The 22,123-nt window shown below is 51.7% G+C and overlaps 1 protein-coding gene across 11 annotated transcripts in view; it reads left to right on the top strand.

The window, feature by feature from the left end:
• Positions 1–7,256: 7,256 nt before the first annotated feature.
• Positions 7,257–22,123, top strand: part of PLA2G6 (phospholipase A2 group VI) — a 52,014-nt gene continuing 37,147 nt past the window's right edge. For 4 of the 11 annotated variants that reach the window (XM_032266745.1, XM_032266742.1, XM_032266736.1 and 1 more), the window contains exons 1-2: positions 7,348–7,429; positions 20,330–20,717. In XM_032266745.1, coding sequence (XP_032122636.1) covers positions 20,419–20,717 — 299 coding nt within the window. In that variant the 5' untranslated portion in view covers positions 7,348–7,429; positions 20,330–20,418. Of the gene's footprint in view, positions 7,549–20,329; positions 20,718–22,123 lie in introns of all 11 variants that reach the window. The other 7 variants (XM_032266738.1, XM_032266737.1, XM_032266739.1 and 4 more) reach the window with 7 other exon arrangements.

Here is a 22,123-nt window from a genome sequence, read left to right as displayed (position 1 = left end):
ACTCCTCACCATCCCCCACCATCCCCCACTGTCCCCCACCGTTCCTCATTGTCCTTCTCCATCCTTCATCATCCTTCAGGACTCAGATTCAAACCAGCTCCCTTGTGAAGCTCCCTGGTTCCCTGTTCCTGAGAACCAGCTTCTCCTCAGCCTGCAGTCTGTCCTGTGAGCCCCTTCAGCCCTGAGCTGGGCTGAAGTCCCCCCAGAGTCGGGAAATCCTGCCTTTCCTGACCAGGCCTGGCTTTTGCCCTTGAGATGGGAACACACGTGGCTGCTGCCTCACAGCTCAGGGTCACCTCCTGGGGAGCTCACTCCCCTCCTGAGGAGGGCACAAGCCCTAATGTCTGCCTCATCAGGTCAGAAGCCATGTAATTGGCATAATCATCACAGCTGTCTTGTGGCCTCTGCACCCTCCTGTCACCTCTCTCATGGCAGCAGAAGGATTTGTCCTAATTGCTTCCTGGCCCAAGCTTCCAGGGCACCCACTGCTTGTAGGACAAGGCCTGCGTCCTTGGCCTGGCACTCAAAACTCTTTTTGTTTTGAAATGGAGTCTCCCACTGCTGCTTGAGCTGGGGTGCAGTAGCACGATCTCAGCTCACGGCAACCTCTGCCTCCCGGGTTCAAGTGATTCTCCTGCCTCAGCTTCCCGAGTAGCTGAGATTACAGGTGCCTGCTACCACACCCAGCTAATTTGTTGTATTTTTAGTAGAGACGGGGTTTCACCATGTTGGTCAGGCTGGTCTCGAACTGACCTCATGATTTGCCTGCCTAGGGCCCCCAGAGTGCTGGGATTACAGGGAGACTCTTTCCAGATGACCTCTGGGGACTGCTCTCCCGTTCACACACCAGATTTCAGCAGTGCTCAGTCCCTTGCAAGTCCCCAAACAATCCACCCAACCTCATAGTATTGACCTTTGCCCACACAGTTCCTTTCATCTAGAATGTTCTCACTTTCCTCATCCAGCCGGCAACTCCTGTTTAACCTTTGACATCCAATTTAAGATCAGAGGTGGGTAAATTTTTTTTTCTGTAAAGGGCCAGAGAGAAATATTTCAGGCTCTGTGAGCCATGAGGTATCTGTCATGATTACTCAACTCTCCCACTGCAGAAAGCAGAAATGTATGTAAACAAATGGTGTGGCTGTGTTCCAATAACACTTGTTTACAGAAACAGGTGGCAGGCAGGATAGTTTGCCCACTTCTGCTCAAGAATAATCTCACAAAGCTTCCCACGGGAAGGAGTTCAACAATGCCTTCTAGTAATGACTTACGTATATATATATTTTTTAATGAGATGGAGTCTTGCTCTGTTGCCCAGCTGGAGTACAGTGCGGCTCACTGCAACCTCTGTCTCCCAGGTTCAAGCAATTCTGCTGCCTCAGCCTCTAAAGTAGCTGGGACTACAGGTATGTGCCACCACACCCATCTAATTTTTGTATTTTTAGTAGAGACGGGGTTTCATCATGTTGGCCAGGCTGGTCTTGAACTCCTGACCTCGTGATCCGCCCGCCTCGGCCTCCCAAAGTGCTGGGATTACAGGCGTGAGCCACTGCGCCCGGCTGGTTTATGTATTTTATCATAACACAAACCCGGACTGCCATGATCCTATGGCTGTGGTGGTTAAATGGGCTGTGGTCAGACCATCGTCTCTCACCTGGATTTCTACAACAGCCTCCCACTGGTCTCCCTTAGAGTCTGTTCTCAGAATGGACATAAGCTCCTAAAATGTAAATTCATTCTGGTCACTCCTCTGCTCAAAAACCTCTCATGGCTCCCTATTGCCCTGAGAATGAAAGCCAAAGGCTTCAAGTGGTTTCCAGTGTCTTGCAAGTCCGACTCCCAATGTCCTTTTAACGTCAGCCCCATTGCCTACGACACGCCCACCGGCTCTCTGTGCTCCAGTACAAAGCTATGATAGCCTCCCTGCTTCTCCTGAAACAAGCCAGGCGGGCTCCTGCCTCAGGTTGTTGTTCTTGCTCCATCTGGAACACTCTTTTCCAGGTCGTCCACTTAGCTCTCTCCTCCTCCATCAGGTCTTTATTTAAATATCTCCCTTCTCACGCTTTTCCTGGCCAGTCTAGTTACAACTGCCACCCTCCCTCGTCCCTCCTTCCTGCGTCCACTCCCCAGCGCTCCTTACCCTCTAATTCACTATATATTTCTCCAATTTTTTGTTGTTGTTGTTTTGCTTTTTTGAGACAGAATCTCCTTCTGTTGCCCAGGCTGGAGTGTAGTGGCAAGATCTTGGCTCACTGCAGCCTCTGCCTCCCGGGTTCAAGCAATTCTCCTGCCTCAGCCTCCTGAGTAGCTGGGATTACAGGGACATACCACCATGCCCAGCTAATTTTTGTATTTTTAGTAGAAGCGGGTCTTCACCATGTTAGTCAGGATGGTCTCAATCTCCGCACCTCATGATCTACCTGCCTTGGCCTCCCAAAGTGCTGGGATTACAGGCATGAGCCACCACACCCAGCCTCCTCCAACTTTTTAATTATAAAAATGTTCAGGCCAAGCACGGTGGTTCATGCCTCTAATCCCAGCACTTTGGGAAGCTGAGGCAGGCAGATTGCTTGAGGCCAGGAGTTCGAGACCAGCCTAAGCAACAGGGTGAAACCCAGACTCTACCAAAAGAAAAAAAAATTATGCAGGCATGGTGGCCTGAACCTGTAGTCCCAGTTAGTCAGAAGACTGAGGTGGGAGGATCGCTTGAGCCCAGGACATGGAGGTTGCAGTCAGCCAAGGTCACCCCACTGCACTTTAGCCTGGGTGACAGAGCTAGACTCTGTCTGGAAAAAAAAAAGTTCAAACACACAGATAATGGAAGGACTAGTGCAAAGGCATTCAACTCCACAACCCCAGATTCCACACTTAAGGTGCTCTGAGTGTACGATGCAGACATCATGACACCTCACTCAAAGACATTCGCTGAACACACTCTGTATTTCCCTCTGTATCTTGTTTAGTGTCTGCCTTTCCCACCAGGATGTGAGCAGCACAAAGGCAGGGATTTTGGTCTGTTTTGTTCACTGCAGTTTCCTTAGCACCAACAACATCGCCTGGCACATAATGGGTGCTTCTAGAGCTTGGAGAGAGGAAAGAAGATGGGTGCTGATTCTGGTGCTGCCTCTCACTGACACTGGCAAACGGCACTGCCTCTCACTGGCAACTCTCGGGATAACTTTCCCCTGCAGAAACTCAGTCTCTTTGTCTACAAAGTGGGGGTGACAATAGTATATCACAGGGCTGTTGCAAGTATCAAAAAGTAAGATGTCAGCCCGGCACAGTGGCTCATGCCTGTGATCCCAGCACTTGGGAGGCAGAGGCGGGCAGATCACCTGAGGTCAGGAGTTCGAGACCAGCCTGGCCCACATGATGAAATCCCGTCTCTCCTAAAAATGCAAAAATTAGCCAGGCATGGTGGCATGCGCCTTTAATGAGGCTACTCCGGAGGCTGAGGCAGGAGAATCACTTAGCACCCGGGAGGTGGGGGTTGCAGTGAGCTAAGATCATGCCACTGCACTCCAGCTTGGGTGACAGAATGAGACCCTGTCTCTGGAAAAAAAAAAAAAAAAAGGAAGAGGTGCCAAATTACACCGTTAGCATGTTAGTTCGTTATTCATCTAGCTCCTTGAAGGAAGGGATTAGTCTAGCCTGATCCTCTGTGCTCTGAGCTCTTAGAGGGCAGACACCCTGCTTCCTGATGTTGTACGGGAGGAACCTAGCACAGCACCTCAAGAGAAGTTCTTTGACTTCAACTGCGCAGCTGCATCCGCTAGCGCTCCAGGACACACTCCCTCGTGCTTACCTGCCCCATCCCTTTGCTTGCTCATTCAGTTCCACCTAATAATCGCCTCTATTCCATCTTTTGGTTTATCTACTCATTAAATAGTTTCCACCAGAAATACCTAGGAAAGGGATATTTAACTTCATCAGGTACTGAGATTCTGTCTCGTGAATATCTTCCATGGATCTTCAAGTGTTTCCAACAATTGATCCAACCTCCCTTGGCCTTTTCTGCATTTTACTTTACTTCTTAAAATTTATTTATTTTATGAGACAGAGTCTCGCTCTGTCCCCCAGGCTGGAGTGCAGTGGGGCAATCTCGGCTCACTGCAACCTCCACCTCCTGGATTCAAGCAATCCTCCTGCCTCGGCCTTCCCAGTAGCTGGGATTACAGGCGCCCGCCACCATGCCCGGCTATGTTTTTTTTTTTTTTTTTGTTTAGTAGAGACGGGGTTTCACCATGTTGGTCAGACTAATTTCGAACTCCTGACCTCAGGTAATCCACCCGCCTTGGCCTCCCAAAGTGCTGTGATTATAGGTGTGAGCCACCCCGCCCGGCCCTTTTCCCTTTTCCACATTTGAGATTCACCTGTGTGTCTGCATTTCCAAATGTGCTTTGCAAAATCCTGAATGCAAGGGTGGGTGTTTGTTGAAGAATGGGATACCTCATGTTGCCCCTGTGGGTTTTCTCAGGAAAGATTGCTTGGCAGTGGGTGGAATGCATGGCCTTTTGCAAGCTCCCTGATAACCATCTCTCTAATTTTGCTGGTTTGGGGTGTGGAGGGCAAGATATTTTCATTGAGAATTCCGAGTCTTTATCCTTTTCTCTCTACTTCAAACTAAAACTCATTTTCTTTTTGAGACATGGCCTTGCTCTGTCACCCAGGCTGGAGTGCAGGCGACCTTGGCTCACTATATCCTCCACCCCCCGGCCTCCCCCTCACAGTAGCTGGGACCAAAGCATGCACGACCACATCTGGATAATTTTTATATTTTCTGTAAAGATAAGTTTTTCCATGTTACACAAGCTGGTCTTGAATTCCTGAGCTCAAGTGATTTGCCCACCTCGGCCTAACAAAGTGTTGGGATTACAGGTGGAGCCACCATGCCCAGCCAAGCTGAAACTCTTTTTTTTTTTTTTTTGAGAGAAGTGTCGCTCTTGTTGCCCAGGCTGGAGTACAATTGTGCGATCTTGGCTCACTGCAACCTCTGCCTCCCGTGTTCAAGCAATTCTCCTGCCTTAGCCTCCTGAGTAGCTATAATTACAGGCATGTGCCACCCCACCTGGCTAATTTTGTATTTTTAGTAGAGACAATGTTTCACCATGTTGGTCAGGCTGGTCTCGAATTCCTGATCTCAAATGATCCTCCCTCCTTGGCCTCCCAAAGTGCTTGGATTACAAGCGTGAGTCACCGTGGGGCCTGGCCCAGCTGAAACTCTGAAGCAAATTTTAAATCTTACTTTAAGGAACAGTTTTCTCACCTGTAAAATGGGGACAGAAGGATGTTAAGATGGTTAATTTCATTAACCTGTGAAGATCGTTAACTAAATCTTGCACAAGGTGCATTGGCTGCCAGGTCTAGGCACTAATACCATTAGATGGACTGAGGAGAAAACACTTTTTTTTTGAGACAGAGTCTCGCTCTGTCACCCAGGCTGGAGTGCAGTCGCACGATCCCGGCTCACTGCAACCTCTGCCTCCCTGGTTCAAGTGATCCTCCTGCCTCAGCCTCCTGAGCAGCCGTGATTACAGGCTATGGCCACCACGCCTAGCTAATTATTTGTATTTTTAGTAGAGACAGGGTTTCACCATGTTGGTCAGGCTGGTCTCAAACTCCTGACCTCAAGTGATCGACCTGCCTCATCCTCCCAAAGTGCTGGGCATATAGATGTGAGTCACTGCGCCTACACACTTCTTTTCACAAGAATAACACCAGCAACTAGACCTCCCACGTAAACAGAGAGCAGTCTGGCAGATTCATCTAGATCTAGGGTTGGGTGATTATTATTATTATTATTTGACATGGAGTCTCCCTCTGTCACCCAGGCTGGAGTGCAGTGACATGATCCCGGCTCACTGCAACCTCCGCCTCCCAGGTTCAAGCGATTCTCCTGCCTCAACCTCCCGAGTAGCTGGGACTACAGGCACATGCCACCACACCTGCCTAATTTTTTGTATTTTTAGTAGAGATGGACTTTCACCATGTTAGTCAGGATGGTCTCGATCTTCTGACCTCGTGATCTGCCTGCTTCGGCCTCCCAAAGTGGTGGGATTACAGGCGTGAGCCACCGTGCCTGGTCGGGTTGGGGGATTATTGGGAAAAGAAAAGGTGCAACCAAGCCGGTGGGCTAAAAGAAGATATGACCTGGTCGGTCCGATGCAGATGTGTGACTAAAGTCTAGCCTCCTGGCTTCTCTCCAACATACGTCATTATCGGCATTATTAACCCTAACAACTGCCATTTATTGAAATCCCACCATGTGCACGAATGGGGACTAATTTACTTCTAGATTTCACAACACCCTTGTATTACGGTGCCCACTTCTTGGATGATGGGTCTGAGGTTCACAAAGATCATTTGCCCAAGTTCCTACTGAAAGTGCTAAGGTATTTCCTGAGATTGGCTCAGGGTGGGTTGCCAGACAACAAAGCATACATTTTTAGCACGATACTAAACTGAGTATATTTTGCTTACATTAAAAATTTAGCAGCCCGGAGTGGTGGCTCATACCCGTAATCCCAGCACTTTGGGAAGCCGAGATGGGCAGATCACTTGAGGTCAGGAGTTCAAGATCAGCCTGGCCAACATGGTGAAACCCCGTCTCTACTAAAAATACAAAAATTAGCTGGCTGTGGTGGTGCATGCCTGTAAGCCCAGCTACTTGGAAGGCCGAGGCAGGAGAATCACTTGAATCCGGGAGGTGGAGGTTGCAGTGAGCTGAGATCATGCCATTGTACTCCAGCCTGGGAGACAGAGCGAGACTTTCTCAAAAAGAAATAAAAAGACACATGTGGTAATTCCCTAGGGAGTTTGGCCTTAGTTGTGAAAACAAAAAAGCTCTGATCAATTTCTGTTCTATAGGAAAAAAAAACTATTGGCTATTTAGCTGAAATTCAATTTTAACTGAACATCTTGTATTTTTTATATGCTACATCTGGCAACCTCGGCTTGAGGCTACCTGGCAAAATCAAAACAGATTTCTCCTTGTTATGCCCTATGCCTCTGTTGCCTTTATTTTTATCTTTACGAGCAATCATTAACAGTAACTTCAGACTCCAGGCTGCCGCCGCTTTAAGAGACGGAAGGCGGACTCAGGTGAGACTCCTGCCCCTCATCAACATGACTGCCAAGGAGCCGCCACGCGCATCTTCCGCCCCGCACAGACATGGCCGCGCCTCGCCGCCGAGGATTGGCTCCTGCCGAGAGCTCGTCCTCCCTCGGCTAAGGGAGCCCTTTCCATTGGGCAGTTAAAAAAAATGGCGGACCCCGCCTCCCGCCGTTCTCGGGCGCGGGGGCGGAGCCTAGCGGAGGCCTGGGGCAAGGCCACCAGTGATTGGCGGAGAGCGGCGGTCAGGCCGTCACGTGGCCCGAGGCTTATTTGTTTGCGGAAATAGGAGGAAGTAGAAGTGCTGAGTAAGCCGAGGTGAGTGACCTCGCAGGTGGGTGGGGCCTGGGTTCCCTTCCCCAACCTCCTCGGCGCCCCGGACTCCGACGTCTCCGCCGGGCCCTCCTTTGGATCTTCCTCGTGTCGCCGATTCTGAGGCATGTCCTCCATTGACCCTTATGTGACTCCCTAAGTGCCTCCAGCTTCCATCTTTTCATCCCCTCAGCGTCCCCAACTCCCATCCCGAAACAGCCCTTGTCTCATCTCGAACTTGTGGACCCCAGGGACCCAAGCTTCGACCCTGAGTTCCTCCCCTGTACCCTGGTCTCCTCCGTGTGTCTCCCTCAGTATCCCTAACTTCCCGAGTCAACCCGTCTCTCCTCTTTCCCCGCCTCTCAGTGCCTCTTTCGGCCCATTGGTCGTCCTCATTTCCTTCCTGTGCTCCTCTAAGTACTCACTTGACTCCCCGCTTCACCTCCGCCTCCTTCTGCATTCCACCTCGTGGTGCCTCTGTACCCATTTCTCACTCCCCTATTCTCCTGCCTTTCCTCCCTGCCATTCCTCTCTCGCGTGCCTCCAGATCTGCCCCCGACATGCTCCCTCCTTCCCCTTAGCCTGGCCACCCCAGAGTCTCCCACCCCCAATCCTTTGTCCACCTCCTGCTTCCACATATGACTTGGAAGCTGGTGACAGGGAGCATGTGACCCGGGTGATCATGTGACTGGGCCAGGGGCAAGCCTGTGGGTGTGGGACCGGGAGGACACAGGGCAAGGGGGTCTGTGGCCATAGGTTTAATGGGCTACCCACATGACCCCAAACAAATACCTCCCCTAGCTTCTGGGTCTTTCCCTCACCTGCCTCTTACCCACCCAGCAGGATGTCAGGCAGGTTTGGCTTGGCAACATTGAGTCTCCACCCTTGGGCCGAATGCATTGTGTTTGAATGCATTGTTTTTGTTACTGTCTCTCCCTGGAGTTTGGAAGCTGTTTTCCGTCCAAGTCACAGTTTCCTCATCTGTGACGGGGGACTGTACCTCCTGCCCTCATAAGGCTGCCATGAGGTTCACAATTTGAATGAGAAAATGTAGAAGGCAAAGCTTTATAACCGGTATGGGCCCTGTACAAATGCATGATTTTACTGTTGGGTCATAGGCAGGATTGAGAAGAATGGAAAGGGAAAGGGATAGAATGAGAAGACAAGGGGAGAAGGGTGAGCAGGAGGTCACTTGTCTTTCAGTGCATCGTTTGGCAGTGTTTGTTGATCACTCCCCGTGAGTCAGGCTTTTCTGTATATGTTGTCTTTAGTATTCATTCACTCATCATTTGTCCAACAAGTATTTTTGGACTGTCTGCTGTTCTAGGCTACTCTTAGTGTAGTCAATGTTATTCTCACTTCACATGAGAAAAAGAGGGTGAATGACTGATGAGGTTGAAGCCGGAATCTGGCACCAGAGCCTGTGTGATCACCCTGATGCGTAAGGTTTGCTACTGTTGTCTCGGTGCTTAGGACGCTTTTCTCCCTTCCATGGGCTACTTTCTTGTTACATGACAGCATCCCCAAAAGGGAGTTTTCCTCTTACTCAGCAGAATGACATCACTAACAGATACAGAAAGGAGGAATTTAAACACTGTGTGTGTGCGTGTGAGTGTGTGTGTGTCTGCACACATCTATTGGGTCTGTGCTGGGGGAAGTAGGTAGGCAATGAGCAAGGGCTTTAGTGAAGAGTGTGCTATGAGCTTCACTTTGGGCCAGGCGTGGTGGCTTATGCTGGTAATCCCAGCACTTTGGGAGGCTGAGGTGGGCGGATTTCCTGAGTTCAGAAGTTTGAGACCAGCCTGGGCAACACGGTGAAACCGTCTCTACTAAAACACAAAAAATGAGCCAGGCGTGGTGGTGTGCACCTGGAATCCCAGCTACTTGGGAGGCTGAGGCAGGAGAATTGCTTGAATCTGGCAGGAGGTTTCATTGAGCTGAGATGATGCCATTGCACTCCAGTCTGGGTGACAGAGCAAGACTCTCTCAAAAAAAAAGAAAAAAAAAGAAAGAAAAAAAAAAGCTTCACTTAGTAGTGGGTGGCTCCTTGGGAGAACATGTTCTGTGTCTTTCACAGTGGATTTTAATAGGGTCAGGTCTTACATGTCTCTTCTCATTTTCAGATGGTGATCTCATCCAGTCTCACGGCTTTAAGTGCCATCTCTATTCTGTCAACCCACAAATTTATATCCTAGTCCAGTCCAGGCCTTTCCCTGGAATGATAGACTCCAATATCTACTTGCTTACTCAGCACCTCAAACTTAGGCATTTCCAACTTAAAGTATTTATTTATTTACGTTCCTCCCACTTGCTCTCTCATCTTAGGAAATGGGAGTATTATTCATTCAGTTGCTCAAGTCAAAGCAGTGAGATTATCCATGATGCCTCTCTGTTTCTTACCCCACATCCAGCCAGTGCAGTCTTGTTAAAATGTTGTCTTGGCCGGGCGTGGTGGCTCACGTCTATAATCCCAACACTTTGGGAGGCCGAAGCGGGCAGATCACCAGAGGTGAGGAGTTCAAGACCAGCCTGACCAACATGGGGAAACCCTGTCTCTACTAAAGATACAAAATTAGCCGGGTGTGGTGGTACATGCCTGTAATCCCAGCTACTCGGGAGGCTGAGACAGGAGAATCACTTGAACCTGGGAGGTGGAGGTTGCGGTGAGCCGAGATCATGCCATTGCACTCCAGCGTGGGCAACAAGGGTGAGACTCTGTCTCAAAAAAAAAAAAAAAAAAAAAAAATGTGGTCTCTTTGTTCCAAGCCCTGCAGTGGCCTCTCCTCTCGTGGCACATGCCTGGCCCCCTGTTGCCTCTCTGATCTCACTGGCTTCCTGGCTTTTCCTGGAACTTGCTAAACATGTTCCAGCCCCAGGGCCTTTGCACTTGCTCTTTCCTCTGCCTAAAAAGCTCTTCTCCTAGATATTCGTATCACTTTCATCACTCTCCTTCAGGCATTTATTTAAGGTCAATTTCTTGGTGAAGACTTTGCTTATCTCCCTGTCTAAAACTTCACTCTCCACCTCAGCACTGCCTATCGCCATTCGCAGGTTTTTCTCCTCAGTAGTTAATTGGTATCTAAAACCTTTGTCTACGTTTTGCCTGTTAATCTTTGTTATTAGTAGCTCTGTCTGAAATATAAGTTCCAGGAGGTCAGGGATCTTGTGGGTTTTTTTTTTTTTTTTTTTTTTTTTTGGTTGTTGTTATTTGTGTGTTTTGGTTTTAAGACAGGGTCTCGCTGTGTTGCCCAGGCTGGAGTGCAGTGGTGCAATCTCGGCTCACTGCAACCTCCGCCTCCTAGGTTCAAATGATTCTTCCATCTCAGCCTCCCAGGAACCTGAAATTACAGGCACCTACCACCACACCCTGCTAATTTTCGTATTTTCTGGTAGACATGGGGTTTCCCTGTATTGGCCAGGCTGATCTTGAACTCCTGACCTCAAGTCATCCACCCGCCTCAGCCTCCCAAGGTCCTGGGATTACAGGTGTGAGCCACTACACCTGGCCTTTGTTTTAAGACAGGGTCTCACTGTCGCGCAGGCTGGATTGCAGTGGCATAATCACAGCTCACTGCAGCCTGGACCTCCTGGATTTAAGCAATCCTTCCACCTCAGCCACCTTAGTAGCTGGGACTTGCAGGCATGAGACACCATGCCCTGGTGATTTTTAAATTTTTTGTAGAGATGAGATCTTGCTATATGACCCAGGCTGGTCTGAAAGTCCAGAGCTCAAGTGATCCTCCTGCCTCAGCCCCCCAAAGTGCTGGGACTACAGGAGTGAACTGCCCAGTCTGTTTTGTTTACGATTGTATCCTCAGCGGTTAGAACGGTGCCCTGCGAACAATCTGTCTCAGTAAATGTTTGTGGAGTGAGTCATAACACAGGCCACACTGTACCATGCCACCAGCCCGAAGATCCCTTAAAGTCACCCGTGTCTCACGTGCATGGGAGCTCCAGTGACAGTTTTGGGGCACTTTGCCTCCGGCTGTGGTCCAGCCAAGCAGAGTGAATGAAAGAGACGCTTGTTCCTTTTGTGAAAGGGCATTTTGCTCTGGTTCACGTGAGCTGCAGTGCATCTTGCAATGAGGGCCTTGACTGTTGGACCCTGAGAGGCTGTAGAGCAAGCCTCGCTCAGCCGCTTGCCATTCAGCTTCCTCCTGAAGGCAGTTTGAGGATTAAGAGCCGGATACTCCGGATTGCAGCTAATTGGGCTCAGACCCTGGCAAACTATGTAACCTGTGCCCCAGTTTCCTGGGAGAACTGGCCCTTTTCTTACCGGTGTTTGGAGGGTTAAATGTGGCAGTTCACCTGAGACACTGGTGAGGCGTCTGGCGCCCTGTGGGTGCCGGGCAGCAGTGGGCGCTGATGGGGCGTGAGGGGCAGGGATCAAGCCCTTTCCCACTCTCCACTAACTTAGGAAAGAGGGTGGTGGGAGCTAGGGTCAGAGGGAACATCTGGGGGACATTTTGCTGGGATGCTGCCTTGGAGGCCCAGAGGCTCGGATGGGAGCTGACGTGACCCCTGCATTCATTCAGTGTTTTTTCACCTACGGATTGATCACCTGCCGTGTGGCCAGCTCTTTGCCCAGTGCTGTTTAGGAGTCAGAGGACACAGGCAGGCAACACCCTCCCCCCCATTTCTTCTCTTGGGGCCTTGATTTCCCCATATGCCAAACAGGGAGATGATCGCACCTTCCCTGTTGTTTTGTTTTGTGATGGAGTCTCACTCTGTCAACCAAGTTTTAGCGCAGTGGCGCGATCTCGGCTTACTGCAGCCTCTACCTTCCAGCTTCAAGGATTCTCCTGCCTCAGCCTCCTAAGTAGCTGGGATTACAGGTGCCCACCACCACTCCTGGCTAATTTTTTGTATTTTTAGTAGAGACAGGGTTTCTTTCTCACCATGTTGGCCAGGCTGGTCTCGAACTCCTGATCTCAGGTGATCCGCCTGTTTCAGCCTCCAAAAGTGGTGAGATTATAGGTGTGAGCCACCGTGCCCGGCTGCACCTTCCCTGTTTCTTTGTGAGATTGGAGGCAGGTAACAAGTGTGGAATCCTTTGCCAACCATGAAGCATGGTGGCCTTGTGAGAGGACGAAGGCCAGTGTGTGGTGGCACACCCACGTGCTGGGTGGCACGGTCGGTGGGAGCTGCAGGAAGGAAGTCAGGGCAGCCTGGCCCTCTGACTGGACCCTGAGTTCTCAGCCCGCTCTGTCGTGAGTAGGGAGGAGGAGGGTGTTTAGGAGGGTGTCACTATTCTGCCGGGACCGTCCAGCAGTTGTCCCAGTCATGGGACATCCTATCATCAGCAACTGGGGCTCGTGAGACCCGGTTTCCACCTCGGGCAGTTCTGTGTGTGCTCCTGCGGTCCCCCACGTGGCCCAGCCTGTGAGGTCTGCTTCCTGGCCTGCTGCCTGTGGGTTCCTGTCACGCACCTCTCGGGCAGCTGTCCTGCTTCTCTGCTCTCAGCTTAGTCAAGAAGGAAGCAGAAGGCTTGGAGTCTTTCCTGCTTGGAATAGGAGTGAGCTCAGCCTAAGCGCCCTGACTATGTAAAGCTGAACTTTACCGAAGCCTGGGGAGGGATTAGCCTGGTCACTTAGCGCCACTCCTGAAGCAGTGCACCTGCTGGATACAGGTCCTCCTGGTGCAGAAGCGAATTCCTTGGGGACTGTTAGCCACTGGTGGGATTTGAGCAGGAAATTTCCATTCCATTGTAGAGAGGAGCCTGGCGGCTCAGAGTGGGTGGTCCCAGTTCTCACCTTCAAGAGAATAAGGTGCGTCTGGGGGTTTCAGGGTGCTGGCCCCATGGGATTATAATTGGTATATTCATTCATTCACCAGACATTTAAAAAAAATTATTATTATTTTTTGAGTCGGAGTCTGGAGTGCAGTGGCTCCATCTTGGCTCACTACAGCCTCTGCCTCCCGGGTTCAAGTAATTCTCCTACCTCAGCCTCCCGAGTAGCTGGGACTACAGGCTGTGCCGCCACACCTGGTGAATTTTTTTTGTTTGTTTGTAGTTTTAGTAGAGATGGGGTTTTACTATGTTGGCTAGGATGGTCTTGATCTCCTGACCTCATGATCTACCCGCCTCAGTCTCCCAAAGTGCTGGGATTACAGGTGTGAGCCATCACGCCCGGCCTTCACCAGACATTTATTAAACACCCGCTGTGAGCCAGGAACATGCTAGGTGCTTAGGGAAACAAAGCGGGTGGGGTGGACTGCCCAAGCCAACAGAGGCATCCCCATTCTCCCATGGTGTATGTTCCTGCAGGCTGGGCCCTGGGTGGTGTGGGGTGCTGGGGAGAAGGGGCAGGCACACCGGGGCTGCAGCTCAGAGGGGCAGGTATGAATTTTCAGAGGCAATGGCACCTGAGCTGAATTTTGATGGACAAGAAGAGATTTATTCATTTGTCCTTTATGGAGCGCGTACTCGGAGACAGGCTGAGAAAGTGGGGAGGATGGGCTAAGCCGATGGAGCATATGTGCGGTGTCCCCAGGTGCACTGCGGCGTGAGTTGGACTTGTTCTGGGAGGATCGATGGTGCAGCGTGGCTGGAGTAGAGGTGAGAGGTGAGCTGGAGGGGTGGGTTGGGCCAGCTCTCATGGACGCTGGAGTCTGGGCTTTTTCTGGAAGGTCCTGGGGTCCCACTAGCCAGGGTCAGCAGGGAGACCTGCAGCTGGATTTGTGTTGCACAGTGGGCATGGAGAGGGTCAGGCTGGGGGGGGATATGGACCTGGCTCTCATGGGCCTATGTACAGAAATGACTACCATGCAGGCTGGAAGGAGCTCTGGTGCTCTGAGCATTCAGAGGGGCAGCTGAGCCTTGAAGGACGAGCAGGGGCTGCGGCAGGAACTGGAGAGAGCATTCCGGGGGGTGCAAGCGCAACTTCCTTTCACTCTGGAAAAGGAGTTTTCTTTCTTTTTCTTTTTGTTTTGGAGACGGAGTCTCGCTTTGTCGCCCAGGCTGGAGTCCAGTGGTATGATCTTGGCTCACTGCAGCCTCCCAGGTTCAAGTGATTCTCCTGCCTCAGTCTCCCGAGTAGTTGGGATTACAGGCGTGTGCCACCACACCCAACTAATTTTAGTATTTTTAGTAGAGACAGGGTTTCACCATGTTGGTCAGGCTGGTCTTGAATTCCTGACCTCGTGATCCACCTGCCTTGGCCTTCCAAAATGCTGGGATTATAGGTGTGAGCCACCGCGCCTGGCTGAAAAGCAGTTTTCACACAAACCTTCCAAAGGAGAGGAGAGGGGACAGCTCGGGCCTGGCAGCTGCTGCAAGTAGTGACCCTCAGAGGGCAGGGACCGCTCCTCTCCTGCCCGAGGCATGCCCAGGGTCCTTCAGGGAATTTGTGGCTGAGTAGGAACCAGATTTTTGGGACTGAGTTCTCCCTCACCACTCACAATGAGCAACCGTCTTCGTCTCCATCCTTACTGCACTTCTTCCTGGGCTCGGCTTCTCGTTGTAGAAGGTGAAGAACCTGCTTCCCTGGGCATGGCTATGGGCATGACTGACATAGCAGCCGCTGGACAAGTGTCTCTGGGTGACCTGTGTTCACATGGATCACAGCACTAACCACAGCCTCTCCTGGGTGGGCACCTTCCCCTCTCGAGCCACCCAGTTCACGGGTGGGCCAGGCAAGCCCCTATTCTCTGCCTTCCCCCATGTTCTGATCTGCTTCCTCCGCTGTGAAGGCCTCTCGCCGTCTCCCCGCTTGGCAAACTCCTGTTCTTGTAACGTTCAGCTCAAAAGTCACCTCCTTCGGCAGACCTTCCCTCAGCGAGACAGGGACCAGGCTTGGGTCTCTCCGGTGACTGTTTGTTTTAGGAACCCAAGTAGTCACTTCCAGGGAGCTCATCAGAGATCCTGCCCTTGCTTCCAGTCCCTCTCTGTTCCCCGTCGAGGTTTTTCGTTTCTTTGTTTTTCTTTTTTGGTGGACTGCAACTTTACTTTGCCCTTTGTTTTGTCTTGTTTTTGAGACAGGGTCTTGCTCTGTTGCCCAGGCTGGAGTACGGCGATACAGTCTCGGCTCACTGAGGTCTCAACCTCCCGGGCTCAAGTGATCCTCTGGCCTTAGCCTCCTGAATAGCTGGGACCATAGGCGCACGCCACTGGGCCCAGCTAATTTTATTTTATATTTTGTAGAGACAGAGTTTCACCATGTTGCCCAGGCTGGTCTTGAACTCCTGGTCTCAAGCGATCTGCCTGCCTTAGCCTGCCAAAGTGCTGGGATTATAGGCGTGAGCCACCATGCCCGCCCTTAATCCGCCCTTTGAACTTGTACAATTTGGGGCCTCTCTGGGCCTCAGTTTCTTGATCTCTGAGATGGGATAATAATACTTATTCCTTTCAGTTCCTCCAGGAGAGCCTCACACTAGCACACTCTGTAAGTCTTCCCTCAGTGAACCCAGCAGGCAAGCTTGGTTTTGACAAGGGATGGGTGAGCAGAGATAAAGAGAAAGGCCAGAAATATCTGACGTCCCTTGAGGGAGGGACCAAAATCGGTACCTAAAAATTGCCTGGCGTGGACAGGCAGAATTATCACTGTCAACCCCCACTGTCAAAGGTCTTGAGTCTTTGTCTTTCTGCTTGTGATATTGAGAAAGGTGCTTGATGCAGCCGAGGTGGGGTCTGTGTCAGGTGACCCGGGTATCCTGGGGGTGCAGGGAGAAGCCCAGGTGAGGAGCAGGAGGGGCCGGTCATCAGTAGGGAAAAGTGATTACCCCATGGGCAGGTCAAGGGTAGGAGGTTGTGAGAAACCAGGGGGAGAGATGAAGTGAGGCATAATTGGGGGGCCCCCACCCAGCATCCCCCTTGCAGCTGTGCTGGGAAGAGCCTGGGCTCCGGGTCCGAGGTGGCAGGGACAGAAGGAAGCATGTGTGAGCACTTTCTCCCTGCTGGCCGCCTTCCTGGTTGGCGATGCCGTGAGTGTTCCAGGATGTGGCCCGTGCTAGTAATTTCCTTTCTTCCACCTAGTGATAACAATGGCCACTGTTTGTGTGCCTGCAGCCGGCCTGTGTCCCAGACACCTTCCCTCCATTGCGTCATTTCATCCTCCCGCCAACCCTGGAGGCTGGATGCCAGCCAGGCCTGTCCTTTCTGTGGCCACGCTGCTGTGGGTGTGCGGCGGGGGGGCATCCCCCAGCCCCAGGCCCTGGCGGTGGGAATGCAGGCTGGGATCTCTCTCGGGGTGTGGAATCTTTCTTTGAGTCCACTGCATCCCTGGTGGCTTTCTCCATTGACCTAAGGCTTATGGGTGCTGGATGCTTTTGACTCTCTGCCCTTCCTGGGAGCACCCCGCCGGATCCCTGCGGGCCTGTCTTCTGGGGAGCCTCTCTGCTACTCTTCCAGGCCAGCCCTGAGCCCCAGAGGTCCCCATCTTCCCGGCTGCAGGCTCCAGGGGCTCAGCCTACACTGCTGCTTCCTTCAAAAACTATAATCACTTTACGTAGCATCTGGAACATGGGGAAAAGAAAGAAAAGCCCGTAAACCCAGCACCCTCATCTCCTCAATAGGCTGTTTTCTATCAGCCTATCTTGGTTTGTTTTCTGTCAGTCTTTGTTTTTTCTGTGCATAATATTTACTCAGTTAAATGTTTGTTTTCACAAGCTTTCCATGAGCCAAGCTTGTGGACGGAGATGAAAAGACGGGCAGCTGCCTTTGAGAAATCGGACTCGGGGCCAGCCCAGCTGGGCGCCTGCCTTCCCCGTTCCACCCGCTGGCTGGGCGACCCCGGGAGCGTGACTCTACCTCTCCGTTCTTTGGTGTTCTCATATGGAAAACGAGGATAGCGATAGTAACCAGGTCATAGAGTGGTTGTGTAGACGAAACGATTAATATACGTAAAGCTCTTAGGATGGTGCCGGAAAGATGCACAGGAGTGTTTGGTGGGAGGATGACGGAGCTTCGTCTGGCAGGAGGGGCAGTTGTAACATGCTGAGCTGTGATAGTACAGATGTGTTTAACGTGAGGGAGAGCCCAGAGCAAGGACAGAGAACCTGGCGCCCGGGGATGCTGTATCAACATTTTAGGCCAGGCATGGTGACTCACACCTGTAATCCCAGCACTTTGAGAGGCCGAGGCAGGCAGATTGCTTGAACCCAGGCATTCGAGACTGGCCTGAGCAACATGGTGAGACCCTGTCTCTATAATTTTTTTTTTTTTTTTTTTCTGAGGCTGAGTCTTTGCTGTGTCACCCAGGTTGGAGTGCAGTGGTGCTATCTCGGCTCACTGCTACCTCCACTTCCCGGGTTCAAGCGATTCTCCGGCCTCAGCCTCCTGAGTGGCTGGGACTATAGGTGCCCACTACCATACCTGGCTAATTTTTTTGCATTTTTAGTAGACACAGGGCCTCACCATGTTGGCCAGGCTGGTCTCGAACTCCTGACCTCAAGTGATCTGCCCACCTCAGCCTCCCAAAGTGCTGGGATTACAGGCATGAGCCACCATGCCTGGCCTCTATAAAAATTTTTTTTGAAGAAATTCCCCAGGCATGGTGGTGCATACCTGTAGTCCAAGCTACTCAGGAGGCTGAGGTGGGAGGATCGTTGAACCCAGGATGTTGAGGCTGCAGTGAGCCATGATTGAGCCACTATACTCCAGCCTGGGCAACAGAGCCAGACTCTGTCTCAAAACAGCAACAACAAAAACATTTTTTTTTTTTTTTTGGAGACAGAGTCTTGTGCTGTCGCCTGCCCAGACTGGAGTGCAGCCGCGCGATCTCGGGTTCAAGTCATTCTCCTGCCTTAACCTCCCAAGTAGCTGGGATTACAGACACCCACCACCATGCCCACCTAATTTTTTGTATTTTTTTAATAGAGATGGGGTTTCACTATGTTGGCCAGGATGGTCTCGAACTGATCTCGTGATCCGTCCACCTCAGCCTCCCAAAGTGCTGGGATTACAGGTGTGAGCCACTGCACCTGGCCAATGAAAACATTTTTAAGGAGGAGATGAGAACCATGAGAACCGAGCTGGGATTTGAAGAAGGTTCCGGGCTTTCTCAGACAGAAAAGGAGAGGAAGGACATTCCAGATAGACATCACTGAGAGATGTCACTGAGCCTTGTAATGGGACACTGTGAACTTTTCTTGGGTTGTTATAATCTTCACATTCACAGTTTTGAGTGACCACACCCAGTATCTCTGGGGTGAACACGTCATAAGTTACCCTTCTCCTAATGCCGAATGTTGGGGTTCCTTCCATTTCTGTGGCATCACAAGACTGCTGTGGTGCACGCTGACATGCACACCGCGTCTCTCATCTGGGGAGTTCTTTCCCTGGGACTGATTCCCATGCTTCCCCTTCGTGGCCCTCCCCTCTCCCCAGCTGTGGTGAGGGGCACGGGCACCTCAACTTCCCTGTCCTCGCAGCCCTCCAGTGCAGAAGAAAGAAGGAAACTTGGCACAGGTTCGAGTATTCTCACACAACATTCTTCTTCTATTCTCATAGCATGTGGGAGACAAAAAATGTCCCCATTTTAAAGAAGAAGAAAACTGGCCGGGCACAGTGGCTCACGCCTGTAATCCCAGCACTTTGGGAGGCTGAGGCGGGTGGATCACGAGGTCAGGAGTTTGAGAACAGCCTGGTCAACACAGTGAAACACCATCTCTACTAAAAATACAAAAATTAGCTGGGCGTGGTGGCGGACCCCTGTAATCCCAGCTACTCAGGAGTGTGAGGCAGGAGAATTGCTTAAACCCAGGAGGCGGAGGTTGCAGTGAGCCGAAATCGTGCCACTGTACTCCAGCCTGGGTGACAGAGCGAGACTCTGTCTAAAAAAAAGGAAGGAGAAAACCGAGGCTCACGATCTTTTCATGCCTTCATTGTCTACTACTAATCATAAAAGGAAGCTTTGGAACATTTGCAGAGTTCTGCAGTCCAGCTTCTTTAAGGCTCCGTTTTCTTATCTGTAAAGAGGGTGGTCAGCAACATAAACAGAGCCAACATTTACTGAACACTTAACATCTTCCATGTGCTATTATTGGGTGCTGTTATGGTCCCCATGTTACAGATGAGGAAACTGAGACACAGAGAGGTTAAGTAACTTGCCTAAGGTCACACAGCTGGGATGTGGTGTGGCTGAGATTTGCTTGCGCCTGGCTCTAGATCTATGCTGTCTCGTTGGTGTGCTTGCCTCACAATTTTGTGAGAATCAAATGAAGTAATCACATAATGAGCTCAGTTCAGAGTCTGCTACATAGTCAGTACTTAGTAAACGTCTCCTGATATAATTATCGATTTTTTTTTTTTGAGGTGGAGTTTTTGCTCTGTCACCAGGCTGCAGTGCAGTGACATGATCTCGGCTCACTGCAACCTCTGCCTCCTGGATTCAAGTGATTCTTCTGCCTCAGCCTCCCAAGTAGCTGGGATTACAGGTGCCTGCCATTGCGACGGGCTGATTTTTGTATTTTTAATAGAGATGGGGTTTCACCATGTTGGCCAGGCTGGTCTTGAACCCCTGACCTCAGATGACCACCTGCCTCAGCCTCCCAAAGCCTGGGATCATACACATGAGTCACTGCGCCCAGTCCGTGCTGGCCTCTTTGGGTGCTGAAAGATTATCTCTGTAACTTACATAGTGAGAAACCTCCATTTGCCGAGGACATGACTGCCTGTAATGTATGTTCACATCTGTTGTCTCCTTTGGTCAATACCACTCACTGCAGGTGAGGAAACTGAGTCTCTGCTGGGGACACTGGGTCAGGGAGCAGGCAGTTAAGGTCACTGCACAGTGGCAGCACAGGAGGGTGCGGGGACAGACCCCGGCCTAGCTCTGGCTCTTTAAGGGTATGGCTGTCCTCTTAGGGGGCTGGCCAGGGTTTGCCAGGTCCCCAGTCTGTCCTGAGGGTCCTGTCACTTTTACCTCCCACTCAGTGTCATTTCTCTGTCTTTCCCCTCCTTTTCAGGTCCCTCCATGCCCAGGATCTGGGGACAACGCTGGTGAGGAGCCATCCGGGTGTCTGTGCAGGAAACCGTGGCAGTTGGTGAGGTGGGCATGGGAGACCGCACCCGGCTGACCAGAGACCTCGTTGTCTTCCAGACCGAGGGGGAACGTGGTGGGGCCTCCCCACCCGCCCCGCAGAAGATGCAGTTCCTTGGCCGCCTGGTCAATACCCTCAGTAGCGTCACCAACTTGTTCTCTAACCCATTCCGGGTGAAGGAGGTGGCTGTGGCCGACTACGCCTCGAGCGGCCGGGTTCGGGAGGAAGGGCAGCTGATCCTGTTCCAGAACGCTCCCAGCCGCACCTGGGACTGCGTCCTGGTCAACTCCAGGAACTCACAAGGTGGATTCCGGTGGGTGATGGTCAGGGGCACACACTTCTCTCCTTTGACTCCCCCGATCTCTTGGATTGCAGGTCTTGTTGGCCGAGAAGCAGCTTCTTTGGGTCTCCATCTGAGGGGTCTGGAAGGGGGTAGGGGAGAGGGGAGACGGTACTCTGAGACCAGAGGGAAGGGCTTCCGAGACTCCACACTTCTGGCCCATCAGTGTCCCAGCAGCACGAGAGTGGGGTTGGAAGCCTGGGCTGTTTCCTGCTTGGAGGCTTGACCTATATGGACAAAGGGAAGAAGGAAGGACAGGGAGGCTGAGAGGGGCCACATCAGATAAGGAGGACCCTTAGCGCTGGCTCTTTATTTTTTTTTTTTGTTTTTGTTTTTTTGAGACAGAGTCTCACTCTGTTGCCCAGGCAGGAGTGCAGTGGTGCGATCTCGGCTCACTGCAACCTCTGCCTCCCAGGTTCAAGCAATTCTCCTACTTCAGCCTCCTGAGTAGCTTGGATGACAGGTGCCCGCCACCACACCCAGCTAGTTTTTTTATTTTTAGTGGAGACAGGGTTTCACCATGTTGGCCAGGCTGGTCTCAAACTCCTGACCTCAGGTGATCCACCCGCCTTGGCCTCCCAAAGTGCTGAGATTACAGGTGTGAGCCACTGTGCCCGGCCTAGCCCTGGCTCTTTAAGGGCATGGCCATCCTCATGGTGGCTGGCCAGGGTTTGCTCAAGAGGGCTAGACAGAGCCGTCGCCTCTCAGGGCACGCTGGGACTCTTCTGGGCCCTAAAGGAAGGCTTAGAAGCCAGTACAGGGCTGAGGGAACCAGACAGATGGCAGAGCTGGTGGAAAACCGGGAGAAGCAGCCAAGATTCCAAATGCAGGTCCCAGCAGCTCTTGGCAGACTGGCATCTAGTTGGACTCAGACAGATATCCCTGTTTCCGCTCACCCATCCATCTGGCTGCCCTGCCAGCCATCCGTTCAGCATGCACCAGGCACCTCCAGTGTCTCCAGAGTCCCGGGCTCTGGGTCAGTCCTGGCTGGCCCTGTGAGATGACAGACATGCCCTGTGTCTTTAAGGAACTTACAGTCCGGTGGGGGAGGCCCAGTGCGAACAGGCCTTGTAGCATCCCTTGAGGAGTGCTCTGACCCAGGGAGAGCTGAGGAAGCGGTGTGGATCACGAGGAGGTGGCTGAGAGCTGCTCTGTGTCTGGAAGAGTGAGGAGGAGCCTGTGCGGCAGAACAGACTGAATAGGTGGTTCCAGCCATGCAGGGGTGTGGAGCTGTGAGCCCGCGGGCAGGTGGCTCTGGCTGGGTCCCAGGTGCATGCAGGGCCTTGGTGAGACTGAGGCTGAAGGAAACAGCTGGGGACTCATTCTGACTGAAGAGGCGTGGCAGGAGGGGTCTCTAAAAGTGTCAGGCTTGGGGCCAG

This window comes from Sapajus apella, unplaced genomic scaffold (genome assembly GCF_009761245.1).
Source record: "Sapajus apella isolate SASKATOON/1434 unplaced genomic scaffold, GSC_monkey_1.0 scaffold160, whole genome shotgun sequence".
Classification (NCBI taxonomy): Eukaryota; Metazoa; Chordata; class Mammalia; order Primates; family Cebidae; genus Sapajus; species Sapajus apella.
The sequence above is the reverse complement of the archived record's forward strand: the minus strand, read 5'-3'. Positions and strand labels throughout refer to the sequence as shown.